General features: G+C 40.2%; 1 protein-coding gene across 2 annotated transcripts in view; it reads right to left on the bottom strand.

Moving 5' to 3' along the window:
• SAMD13 (sterile alpha motif domain containing 13) overlaps positions 1 to 3,575 on the bottom strand; it is a 48,594-nt gene extending 45,019 nt beyond the window's left edge. The window contains exon 1 of one of the 2 annotated variants that reach the window (XM_067726716.1): positions 3,502 to 3,575. In XM_067726716.1, the coding sequence (XP_067582817.1) occupies positions 3,502 to 3,511 (10 nt within the window). In that variant the 5' untranslated portion in view covers positions 3,512 to 3,575. Of the gene's footprint in view, positions 1 to 155; positions 294 to 3,501 lie in introns of those variants that run through there. The other variant, XM_067726717.1, reaches the window with a different exon arrangement.
• Positions 3,576 to 13,151: the final 9,576 nt, after the last annotated feature.

Below are 13,151 nucleotides of genomic sequence, written 5' to 3'. Positions count from 1 at the left end.
TTTCACTTCAGTTGGAAACTGTTACACATTCACCATTTTCTAAGCATCTCAGAAACAAAACAAAACAAAACACTCACAATGATACTCTGCAACACCACACTACATTGTCTTATTATTATTTTCTCTTTTTGTGGAAGAGTAAAAAGAAAACCTACCTAGAAGCAACTAAAACATGTCATTTTTTATAGGCTTATCAAGAACAGCCAAAGAAACCCCAATGTTTTCTTTCACAAAGTAGGCTGGCAAAGGAATTCAATAAGGAGGTACAATTTGACACAGTGAAATAAAACCAGGCTGGCTCTCAGCCAACATGACGTTAGGAATCACACACAAGCTGCACCAACTGCCTTCTGGTTCATGGCTGACTTTTTAAAGCTACAGTGTGCCTGTTCACTTTTGCTAACTACCTTCAGCACAATTAGTGGAAGTGAATGAATCATGAGTCTCCAAACTGCAGAATTCTCCCTGCACCTGTCTTGTTCAAAGAAAAACAAGCTATATCAAGAGCCTCTTATTTTCTCCCTCCCCTTCATTGTTTCTGCATGTATTTGCTGCTGTTCTGAGCATGAATGCCATGTGTCAAACTATTTCTTTTTCTTTCCTGTAGGAGAAAAGAGAAAATAAGAGAAATCCTGGTGCTTAGGCGCTATACCCAGTGAACACCCAGAAGCTGCAGTCCTGTTACCCTTTCTTCCTAGTTGAGACTTGCCAACAAAGTTTCCAGGGCTGGCTTTTAAGTAATCTCTTTGTGAGAATAAGGAAAGCACTGCCTAGATGAAAATCCTTTTATTTCATTATGCAGGAAGTAACATATTTCAGAGAGGATGCAAAGTAGATGACCAGATCTCCTGAGAATGCCCACATTCTTTAATTTTGGCATTCATCCTACCAGATGAAGTCAGCAAAAAATTCAAAATAAAACAAACCTTATTCTACAAAACAAAAACAATTAGTCTGGGAGGTTTCACTTTAACTGTTTATCCCAGTTGCGTAAAAAGCATAATTCAACAGATTCAACACTTATTGTCTATGAGCACCTGGTACTATATTAGTTACATATGAAAAAGAAGATCTTGTGCCAGCCCCCAAATTCATAGTATCTTCCACCACCATCCTAGGTCCCAGTTCTGGTAAGTGGGAGATGGAGTAGCGGCTGGGCACGATCTTTTGATTAAGTTACCCCGGTCAACCTCACAGTTCTCTTGCTTGCTTGGCTGGGAACTAGTGCTCAAGGGAAACATTCCCATTCCACAAATGTGCCGTACATACACTAGAAACATAAATGGTTGTCAGTGAAATAAACACCAATCAATATTTGCACACTTTTAGGTCAAGATGTCAACAAAACCTCTCAAGGTAGGGCAGAGAATTACAGGTTCTCAAGAAGGATCCTAGAAAAAGTCATCTGCTGCTGTAATCGTGTGTAGACTTCAGGCAGAATTGAGGAGAAAGCTGCTGGTCTCCCTTTCCTTTAGTACTTTTTAAGGGTACTAGAAGATCAGCAACTATGATCCAAATTTGCAACCTGAATTTCAAAGTCAAGTTTTTCCCCTTACTTATTGCAGAAATTATATTAGAAATTTTCAACTTCTTGAAAGATAGTCGCTGAGAAAAATTTCAAGGGCTGTCTCTGCCCATCTTTGCCATTGCCCCCTTGAAAGAGCAAATAATAATAATTTAGGAAAGAATTCTAAATGTTCTTATATTTTTGAGTAACGTTTTCTAAGCACGGCTCAAACAGGTGGGGTTTTTTTGTTTGTTTTACCACCACTGATCAAAATGATGAACTCTTCTGGAGATAGAGCACTCTTTCACCAACAGATTCCATAATGCTTTTGGGTTTGATCTGAAATTTCTCAACTGTTCTACAACTAAATTCAAATGGAAGGGCGCTGGGCTGTGAGTCCTGAGGGCAAGGGATAGAGAACAGGGTGTCCTGACAGCACTGTCATGCCACTGCTCAGAAAAAAATGAGGTTCAGCACGCCACTCTTGAAAGGAAAGAGGCAAAGAAAATGTAGTTATGCTGACTCTTCCTTAGACACACTCACAGGAGAAAGGATTCTGTGAAGTTTCTCCAGGAATTTCTTCCTACATATAGAAACGGACATCCCTTCCTGTCTTGCCTGCTGTGATCAAAAGTTTGCCTGTTACACAAGGGTATGGGTTTCAGGAGGTGTTGTGAAAAATCAATCCCATTTTATATAAAATGAGCCACAAATTCTGACAACAGGAGGATTCACTCATCAGCTAGTTTCTAACTTTGGAATAAACTGACATTTGTGGGTATAAGTATATATACTAGTACTCAACCCCTTCCTCTTCACTCCCTCCACCAAACTGTTTGATATTAACCCTCTTCTCTGCTAATAAAAATTGTGTGTTTGTGTGTAGGGTGGTGTCTGGTTGTGTGTGGTGCATAGCATAAAGGCAATGTGTGTGATGAGTGTATGTGTACGCTATGTAATATGTGAGTGTTTGTGGTGTGTGTAGTGTGTGGTATTTGTGTGTTGGCAGAATGTGTAGTGTGCACGGTGTTTGTGTGTATGTGTGTCTGTAGTGTGTAAGCGTAGAATGAGAGATACACATGCAAACCGACAAGATCTTCTGATCCAGGATATCATGGGATGTGCTAAAATAACTTCGGAGATCCTTGTGCTAGGATTCTGGAGCAGAACTTTCCTGGACACTTGGGAATGGGCTCAGATAGCAGGGGAGATGGGTCAGAAAGGACGGGAAACTGGCGCCTCGATCGGCTGCTTTTATTGATCCGCACTCATCCCCCAGAGACCCAGTGCCCTCCCCCAGGAACCTCCCGCCGGCCTTGTCTCCAGGAGTGGGCCCACAGGCGCATCCAGCCCGAGTCCCAGAGCGCAGACCTGGGTGCACAGGGCTACAGAAGTAATCTCGAGAAGCCGCCCGAGGGCACGGCCGAGCTCAACGGGTCCCCAAGGGCATCTCAAGGAAAACTAAGGAGGGCCTGGAGAGGGGGCAGTGGGGGCAGAACAGAGGGCAGCAGAGGAAATGCCAGAGAGTCTCTTGGACCAGCCGGTCCCGTCCGATAGCCAAACGACTCGCTTGTGGCACTGGTGACAGAGGGGAAAGTTTCTGGCTAAGACTTTCCAGAAGAAACCGTTCGTCCTTGAGACTGGGGACTCCCCGGGGGAGCTCGTCTTTGGAAAGGGAGTAGGGGGGTGTGGCGCTCGCTGTGCGCCCAGCCGAGCCGTGCCACCTCCCGGTCCCATCCTGCGAGCTCTGCTCCGCAGCCCGCGGTGAGCCGCAGCTCTCCGCGGAGCCGGGCACGCTTCTGCCCCCAGTTCCACTCCAGGGTGACAGATTCCACGCTCGGGGGTGCAACAAGCTGTAGGAGCACCGGACACACAGCAGAGACGAGGGAGGGCAGGGCGGTTTTTATTGTGGCTTTCTTCGTTTCCTTCCATCCTGGAGAGAGGGGAAGACGGGCGCGTTCCCAGCGCGCTCGCAGCACGAGCGGATCACTTACCTCCCCGCATGGCCGGCGCCGGGAGGCTTTACCCCGCACAGAGCTCGCCGGCCGCCACGCGCCCAGCCCCATTGCAGCCGGCCGGGCGCGCTGGGCACGCCGGGACTTGTAGTCTCCGCGGGCGGGGTAGGGGTCCAAGGGCTGGGGCGGCTCGGAAGCCGAGAGGCCCGGAAGGGAAGGGACGAGGCCGGGGCTTTGAGAAGGTAAGGGAGGACATTTGCAAGAACTTAAAACCTCCTGGGAGCTGGAGGTGGGAAACACTCCTAGAGAGACTTTTAAATTGGGGGTCTTCAGGCTGGTACCATTTTTTCTTCCCGTCTGACTCGCACGTGGCAACTCTGATGAAGTTTTTAGCTGGGTTTTGGCAGTTACGACAAGTAGAGATTTCCCGGGCCGAGCCCATATTGTTTAGGGCCTTACTCTGCCTTCACCCCGAACGCACACGTGGCATTCTCTGCTTGGAACACCTATTCTGTGCCTTACTCAGTTGAAGCCCTGGGCTTGCAAAGGGAGAGTGAATAATTGCACCTTACGTTTGTAGAGCACGCTGCAGTGTACAAAGCACTTTTTATGTACTTGGTTCATTATATTAGAACCATAGGATTTTAAAACCCAGGGATTTTACCAGAGTGATTTTGCTTGTCCCAGTGATTTCGGATGGGGAACTACCAGAATGTAGTTGGTAGGGCCAAAGACACTAGACATCTTGCAATGCCCAGGGCAGTCCTGCCCAGCAAAGAATTATCCCACATCCTGTGTGACTTGACTGTCCCACTGCTCATTCACGTGGATGAAAAACCTGTTTATATTTACCTGAGCCTAGAATCTATTTTATATATAAACATAAACTTTTTCACACAGTGAAATGGCAATGCCATTCCTGGAATTTGAGTCACCAATACAGTCCATTTTGTGCTGCCCATTTCATGGTGACTCTACAGATTGGATGCAAGAGTCTGACTACTTCATTACGTCTTTTAGTTTAGGGGTGCCTGAGCAGTTCCATGTTGAATCATATGTTTACTTTTTCCTTTATATTACAGTGAAGGCATTGCTTTGAATTGTTTAAAAATTACATGTGTAGGTACCTTATGACTTTCCCTTCATAAAGGTAAAGAGTTTATTAACTCATAGTTGTTGTTCAAAGGGGCATTAGGTGTGACAAGGCTGTGGACCATTTATTCAGTCAACAAATATCTTTTGAGTGCCTACTATGTACTAGGCACCATTCTAGATACTTGAGATACATCAATAAATAAAAAGTTTACTGCACTTAGGGAGCTTGCATTCTAATGTGAGTGTGGGAGAGGCAGGCAATAAATAGTAAATATAAACTAAATAAGTAAATTCTATATATTAGAAAGTGGCAAATGTTATGAAAAAATAAAGCAGATAAAAGAGATTGGGAATGCAGGAGAGTGCTAAATATAGTAAATTTTATTGAAATGGTGACATTCAAGGAAAAGAACGGGAGTTGGTAAAAGAGTGGCCTTGTGGATTTCTGAGGGAAGAACATTCTAGGGAGAGAGAAGAGTAAGGCATAGGCCACAAGGTGAGTATGTGCTTGGAGTTTTCAAGGAACAGCAAGGATGCCAGTGTGGCTGGTTTAGAGAGAGTTGGGGGTGAGAAGCAGGATGACTGAGGATGACCGCTGGGTTGGAACAGGGGATGTAGGGCTTGGAGGACATTACAACAACTTTGCCTTTCATGATGAATTAAATGGGAAGCTACTGGAGAGTTTTGAGCAGAGCAATAACATTCAGGCATATTTTTGAAGGATTATTCTGGCTGATCTCTCTGGGATAGATCACAGATAGCAATGGTGGAAACCAAATAGGCCAGAAGCTATTGCAGTAATAGAGGCAAGAAATAATAGTGGGTTGAACCAGAGGGGTAGTGATGAAAAGTGATGTGGGAGAGGACTCATGAATTCCAGAGGGCACTGTGGGAGAGTTTCAGGGATTGGGGAAGCTGGAAGATGGAGACAGATTAGGGGATGTTCGGAGCCTTGTGGTAATGAGACTTCAGGTGGGACCTGGGAGTCTGGGACTTCTTGTGGTGATTGACATAGACAGGGATAAAGGGGATATTGTAATCAGTCCCAGAGGAGTCAAAATATAAAATGGCGGGAAGGCTGTGAGTATAGGGAGTAGGAATGAGTGTTGGGCTCCCTGACTCTGTGGATGGAGGCAAAAAGTTCTGAGAATCAGGTGGATTCTTGATCCATTTTGGTGGAATGTTGAAGGCCTGTGGAGGGGAGGACTCAGCCCTGGTGCAGTGCTCATTCCTGGGTCCTGCCAGGAGAGACACTGACTTATATTCATAGGGCATAGTCTCCTCCCCCTCTGCCCTTGATCTTTTTGATGGAGTTAACCCTTTTGATGGAGTTGAGGATTTGAGGGCAAGTTGGTAATTACTCTAAGCACAAAGCCTCGTAAACAATATTGATTCAGTAGAAATTGAATGTCTAGAAGAGGTGGATTTGTAATTGCAGAAATGGAGGATGCAGTAGAGAATTTTGGCAAAGATGGCCAGGAGGAATCTGGGCTCTTAATGTGAAGGGATGCTCTAGGCTTGGGGATAGGAGACAACTGTTTGTAGGATGAAGTGAAGAAGCCATTAGAGGCAGAAACATGGAAGTTCAGAGCAGAGGGGTTAATTGATGGACTGACATTCCAGAGAAGATAGAACTATGAGACGTTCATCCTTGGAAGGGAGGTGAGACAGTTCTTCCCATAAGAAAGGAAAGAAAGACAATGGAATTATTCAGGAGTATTCTAAAGAGGAGAAGGAACATTTTAAAAATTTATTTATTTATTATGAAAGCAAACTATGTGATAAAAATTAAAACAATCAGAAATTAATAATATAAAGTGAAAATTCCCAATAAATCCATTCCTAGAATAATTCCTATTAAATGTTTGGTATATATTGTGTACATTTTTTCTTCTGTGCATATGCTTTCACTTTGTAAATGTTACATGGGTATCTAAAATATTTGTATTTTTTCTTTCCTGCTATTGATTGTAATATGTGCTATGTAACAGATGCTCAATAAATACTTATATAAAATAAAAATTAAGTATTTACTGAGCATCTGTTATGTAGCATATATTACCATCAATCTTTTTGATCATGTTATTCACATTCTCAATATCCGTGCGTACTTTTTTTCTTGATTTTTCAACAGTTTAAAAAAATTCACTGAAATCACCTAGCATTTTATTTTTTCTCTTATTTCTTGAAGTTTTGCTTTATGTTTTTAAGGTTATAGTATTTGGTACATGAAGATTCATACTAGCAGTAACTATTGTGAGCTGTATCCTTTGCCATTTTACAGTGACTCTCTTTGTCCCATTTAATCATTTTTTGGAATAGTTTATTTTATTCTACTTGAAATTATTTTAGTTAGGCATGTTTAATCTTATCTGTTATGTTTGGTTCCATTTTGAATCTTTATTGTTCCTTTGTTTTCTCTTTGCTTTATGAACTGTGTTTTCTTTGTTTTGTTTTGGTTTTATTTTTATCTTCCTCTGTGTATTAGTTATCTATTGCTGTGTACCAAACTACCCCAAAACTTAGCAGCTTAAGACAACACATATTTTTTAGCTCATACTTTCTGTGGGTCAAGAATCTTGGCATGGCTTTAGCTGAGTCCCCTGCTTCAGGGTTTTCACTGCTCCAGTTTTCACAGATGTTGAACTGGGCTTCATTCTCAGCTGAAGGCTTGACTTGGGCTGGATCTGCTTTCAAGCTCACCCCTGTGGTTGTTGTCAGGATTTGGTTTCTTATGGGCTCCTGAGAGCCTCAGTTTCCTGCCCCTTGGACTTCTCCATAGGGCAATTCACAACATGGTAGCTGGCTTTATGAAAGAAGCATGCGAGAGGAGTCAGAGAAAGATTGTAAGCAAGACAGAAGTCACAGTCTTTAATAGCCTAATTTCAGAAGCACTTCTGAATGAATTCATCATTTTGCCACATTTTCTTTGTTACAGGCATGTCATTATGTTCAGCCTACACATAAGGGCATGGATACCAGGAAGTGGGGACCACTGGGAGCCCCTTCAGAAGGTCACCTACCACACTGGCAATTTGGAAGTTGTAAAGTGTATTAAATAGTATGCTTACATTTGTATTTCTCAATTTACCTTAGAAATGAAATGATGAAAGACAATGAAACTGATCTACTTAGACTGTCTTCTTTTCTCCCCGTTTTCTATTAGTTTGGAGAGCAAATATGATTCTTGTTTCAGTCTATTATCATCGAAATATTATTCTTTACATTATGTAATTTTTCTTTTAGGCATTATAACAATTAGATTTCATTTTTATGACATAGAATACTGGGTTATTTAAATATAATTTATGTATAAATAGATTCAAAGCTCATCACCAAACCTTTTGTACCCCATGACTTTCTCATTCATGAATTCATTATTGTTACTCATCTATTCATTGTCTTGAACTTTTTTCCTGATAAATTTTTCAGAAGTGCATAAATGTTACGTTTCTTGAGTTCTTGTATATTTGAGAATTTCTTTCTCTTACCATTACACATGGAAGGTGGTTAGACCAGGTATAGAACTTTTTTTCCACTTCAATATTCATTAACCACTGTTCCATTTTCTTCTAGCATCTAACATTGCTTGGAATATGTCTAATTTCTTTGTTTTTGAAGATGACCTTTCTCCCTCTGCCTAGATGACTGTAGAATTTTTTTTTCAATCCTTGAAGTTCTAGAAAAAAGCTTTTATTAAATTTTCTTGGAATATGATGAGCCCTTTCAAAGTGTAATTTTAAGATCTGCTTTATTTCAGTAAATTCTTCTATTATGTAAACTTTTACAGTTCCATTTACTCATTCACATCTTCAAAGACAACAGTCATTCATATGTCAGTTCTCCATTGTCTGTTGTTCGTATCTTTCGTCTTCTCTGTGATCACCTGTATTCTATTCACCTATATTCATGTTCTGCTAAATTCTATGAGATTTTTTTTCAATAGCTTGCCCTCCATGTTCAGTTTTCTTCAGTTTAAGTTCTACTCCTTGGTGCTTTTAGTGTGATTTTTCAGTGATTTATTTTCTTTCCCTTGTTTATTTCCTCTGCTTTTTAAAATTTCTTTTACCTTTTACTGTTGCATGGGTCCTGTGCTATTTTTATTTGGGATTTTTTTTTTTTAATCTTTGAAGGAAGTCAGTGAGATCAAATTTATTGCTCAAGAATAAAGTGAGTCATTTTCTTGCCTCCCTCTCCCTGTTTACCTGTGTACTGTTTGAATCATCCACTTAAAATATAAACTGGAATATAGAATGTTCCAGTTATAGATGGCTCATAATCTTCAATCAGTCATTCAGTGATGGATCAGCTGGAACAATAGGAAAATCTGCAGTGAATGACAAGGAGAGAGAAAGAAAGAAAGAGAGAGGCAGAGGGAGAGAAAGGGAGATTTACTTCTTTTTTTTCTACCTATTACGTACATTTTTTAACAAAGTATTCAAGTGACTGGTAATAATATCAATACAAGAAGCAATTTTAAAAAATTATTTAACATCCAAATGAAAATAAAATATCAACACCAAAGGAGAAATAAAAATACACATATGTAGCTGCAGCATCCTCAAAGTTATTAATATCAAGTTATGGCTGAAGTTTTAAGCTTCCTGAAGTTATTAATATTAAGTTATGGCTGAAGTTTCAAGCTTCCTGGTAACCAAAGCAAGAAAAAATTCCACATAATTAGATATATGATTCCCACTGACTCTAAAAGAAAACCTGCAAGTTAGTCAAAGGGAAAATTTTTATAACACTGAGTTCTGAAAAAAAAAAATCAAATGGGGCAGGGTTCTTAATGCATTTGATTAGTAAATACAATTGTGGCACTCTTTTAAGCTATTTCTTATAGCATTGCTTAATGAAAAGTAAAAACCTGGCATCCAAAATAGTCCAGAGAAGGCAAATTCCTGTGGTTCTAAGACAGTGTGATTCAAGCCTCTTTGGAAGGTAAAATGTTTTCTTTGGAGGAATAAATACTGTTATCGGGCTGAATTGTATCCCTGCAAAAGGTATGTTGAAGTCCTAACCTCCAACACCTTAGAACGTGACATATTTGGAAATAAAGTAATTGCAGGTGTAATTTGTTAAGATGAGGTCCTCCTGGAGTAGGAGGAGGGCCCTAGTCCTATAAGACTGGTGTCCTTGTAAGAAGTAAGACATAGAGAGGGAGAGGCTATGTGAAGACACAGAGACATACAGAGGGAAGAGGGGGGTGAAGATGGGAGTTGTGCTGCCTCAAGCCAAGGAACATCTGAGGCTACAAGAAGCTGGAAGAGGCAAGAAAGGAACCTCCACCAGAGGGTACTTGACTCTGCCAACACTTGATATATGAAAGAATACATTTCTCTTGTTTTAATAAAGTTTGTGGTACTTTATTATGTCAGCCTTAAGAAACTAATACAGATAAACTGCATTTCTTTCAACAATTTTTAAAATTTATTTAATTTATTTCATTGAAGTATAGTTGATTTACAATGTTGTGTCAATTTCTGCTGTACAGCAAAGTGATTCAGTTATACTTATATATACTCTTTTTCATATTCCTTTCCATTATGGTTTATTATAGGATATTGAATATAGTTCCCTGTGCTATACAGTAGGACCTTGTTGTTTATCCATCCTATATGTAATAGTTTGCATCTGCTAATCCCAACTCCCAATCCATCCCTCCCCACACTCCCACCCTTGGCAACCACAAATCTGTTCTTTATATCTGTGAATCTGTTTCTGTTTCATAGATAAGTTCATTCAACAATGTTTTATAAATATTTGTTCTCTCAATCAAGATTTGATATGTGATGTTGTATGGTCAGGCCACCCGAGATGGCTGTTCTCTTGCTCTGTGTACATCCCCTGCTCAACCGGTTCCTGCTTCACCTACACCCTACTGCCAAGACTGACCTTCCCTCTCAATCATAGGGCCTAATCAGTAAACGCCTGTGTACTTGCTCCCGGCCCCAGCTGGCAATTGTTCTAATCTTTAGATCAGAACTATCTCCACTTTGATAGTCTATCAAAGGAGCGGTGAGGGGTGTGTTTCTCTGCTGGTTTCCCTGGTAACCAGTGACCCAACCTGACGTCAGTTCCCCCTATAACTGGTAACTTCCCTCCCCCTGCCACTTTAGACATGTATGATCCCCTATCCATAAAACCACTGATGTCTCTGACTCCAGGCTCTTTCTTTGGTCTTGAGGCTGGGCAAGTACAGGACTTGCAGGCCTGCAGGGTGCAGCGCAACAGTTGGACAGTAGAAGGTTAGATAAGGGACTAATGTAGTTTTTATGTGCTGATACTGAGGATGGATCCATATACTTTACAGGAAAAACCTGTAAATACTAGTAAGCTAAACACTCCTTGTGAACATTGCCATACCTAAGATTCACACCTGTATCGCTGGCCATCACACCGGTAGGAAGTGCCAAGAGTATACTTGAGAACAAGTCCAGGATTTTTGTTTTTGTTTTTAACAGTGTGAGATCTGTTTTTCCGCATGAAATGAATGAACATTGCTGATATTATTTCGTCTAGAAAGTTTACAAAAGAGGTGATACCTGTCTCTGACTGCAAGAATTGGACTGACACATGATAAACCATAAATCAGTTAGAAAATGCAGGTTAATTTTAGTATAGTTGATAAGCCAGGATTTATAACAATGAGTAGATAGCAGTTCTGCTGTCTGTTGAAACTACCCACAATCATGGAAACTCATCATTGGAATACAGGATACCTGCCCTGACATTCTCTATAGTGGGAAGGACATATATACAGATTTTCCAAAAATTGTCTTCCTTCCTTCCTCTCTTTATTTCTTCCCATCCAGAGATGTTTATTCCCAGGCAGATGGTATTAAGCAACAAAAGTTTGTACAATCTCATCTCCTTAACCAAAGATCAAACTTTTGGACTTTCTCCAAAACACAGCAGTTGTCTAGAGATATGAAAAGGAGGAGGTAGGTCTCTGAGAGAAATAGTCATAGATCCCTGAATCTAGGGCTAACTGGAGACAGACTCAGCAACAGGAGAAAGACCTGAACAGCAGACATAGGATGATATTGGTTTACCTACAATAATGGATGTTGTATAGTGAGAGCTGGGCCCATAGTGATAACTGAACCCAGAACCAGACATCTAGGGGCAGGGAAGGATCCAGTGGTAATGTAAGTTTGTTATATCCTAAGGCATAAGCAATTAGAAATAATAAAAATATTAAGTTAAAATATATAGAGGACTTCTCTTACTCTGAAGCACTTAACATGAGTGATAAAATATATCATCGTTTAAATGCATGGATAAATGTAAAAATAAATGAGTGTGTTTAATATGGAAATGGCATTGCAGATAAGTGTAATTGGCATTGCGACAATTGGTTACCCACGTGGGTGGAAAATATAATACACTTGGATCTTTGCCTTACATCATATCAAAAAACATCTACTTCAGGCAGATTAAAGACATCAAGATGAAAGGAAAAACCTTAAAATTTTTGACCGAAAATATAGGAGACTTTATGCCAACAGGATAAGAAAGAATTTTCTTAAAAAAGACACAAAAATGTAATTTATAAAGAAAAATATTGAAGAAATTTGAGCACAATAAAATTAGAAACTTTGGTACGTCAGAACATACCACAAATACTTGTAGCACATTTAACTGACAAAATACTAATATCCAGAAGAAGAAAGACTCTACAAATTTCAAGAAAAAAAGCTCACAACCAAATGGATAAACAGGCATTTCACAGAAGAGGAAACCCATATGGCCAAAAAAAAATATTGATATTCAATCTCAATATTAGGAAAATAGAAATTCAAACCCTGAGAAGCAGTTTTACACCCAACAGATTGGCAAAATATTAATAGTTTGAGGAGATGTGTTGTGAGGTGTGGGACAATCAGAACTCTTATTTTTCTGGAGTGTAAATTAGTGTGATTATTTTGGAAGATAATTTGACATTATCATGTAAAGTTGAAGATCCATATACTCTGTTACTCAGCAATTCCACACCTAGGTTTATACTGTGGTAGACAGAATAACACCCTCTACCCCAGGATGTCTGTCCACATCCTAATCCCAAGAACCTGTGAATATGTTAGGTTACATGGCAAAGGAGAATTAAGTTTGCAGATACAATTAAGGTTGCCAAATCAGTTAATCTTAAAATAAGGAGATTATCCAGGTGGGCCCAATTATCACAAGGAACCTTAACAGTGGAAGATGGAGGCAGGAGAGTCAAAACTAGAGAGATGACACCTAAGAAAGACTTGACCAGCCACTCTTGGCTTTGAAGATTGAAGGGGCAACAAGCCAAGGAATGTGGGCAGTCTCTAGAGGCTAGAAAAGTCTAGAGCTTCCAGAAAGGAATGCAGCTCTGCCGACACCTCGATTTTATCCCAGTGAGACCCATTTCAGATTTCTGACATCCAGATCATTAAGGTAATAAATTTCTGTTGTTCTAAGCCACTGAACATCTAAATTTGAGGTAATTTGTTACAACAGCAATAGGAAACTAATACAAGACTAGCTTAGTCGTTCAGGCTGCTATAACAAAATACCATAAATTGGGTAGCTTATAAACAATGTACATTTATTTTTTCACA

This window comes from Pseudorca crassidens, chromosome 2 (assembly GCF_039906515.1).
Source record: "Pseudorca crassidens isolate mPseCra1 chromosome 2, mPseCra1.hap1, whole genome shotgun sequence".
NCBI classification, from domain to species: domain Eukaryota; kingdom Metazoa; phylum Chordata; class Mammalia; order Artiodactyla; family Delphinidae; genus Pseudorca; species Pseudorca crassidens.
This window is presented reverse-complemented; position numbering and strand designations above follow the sequence as displayed.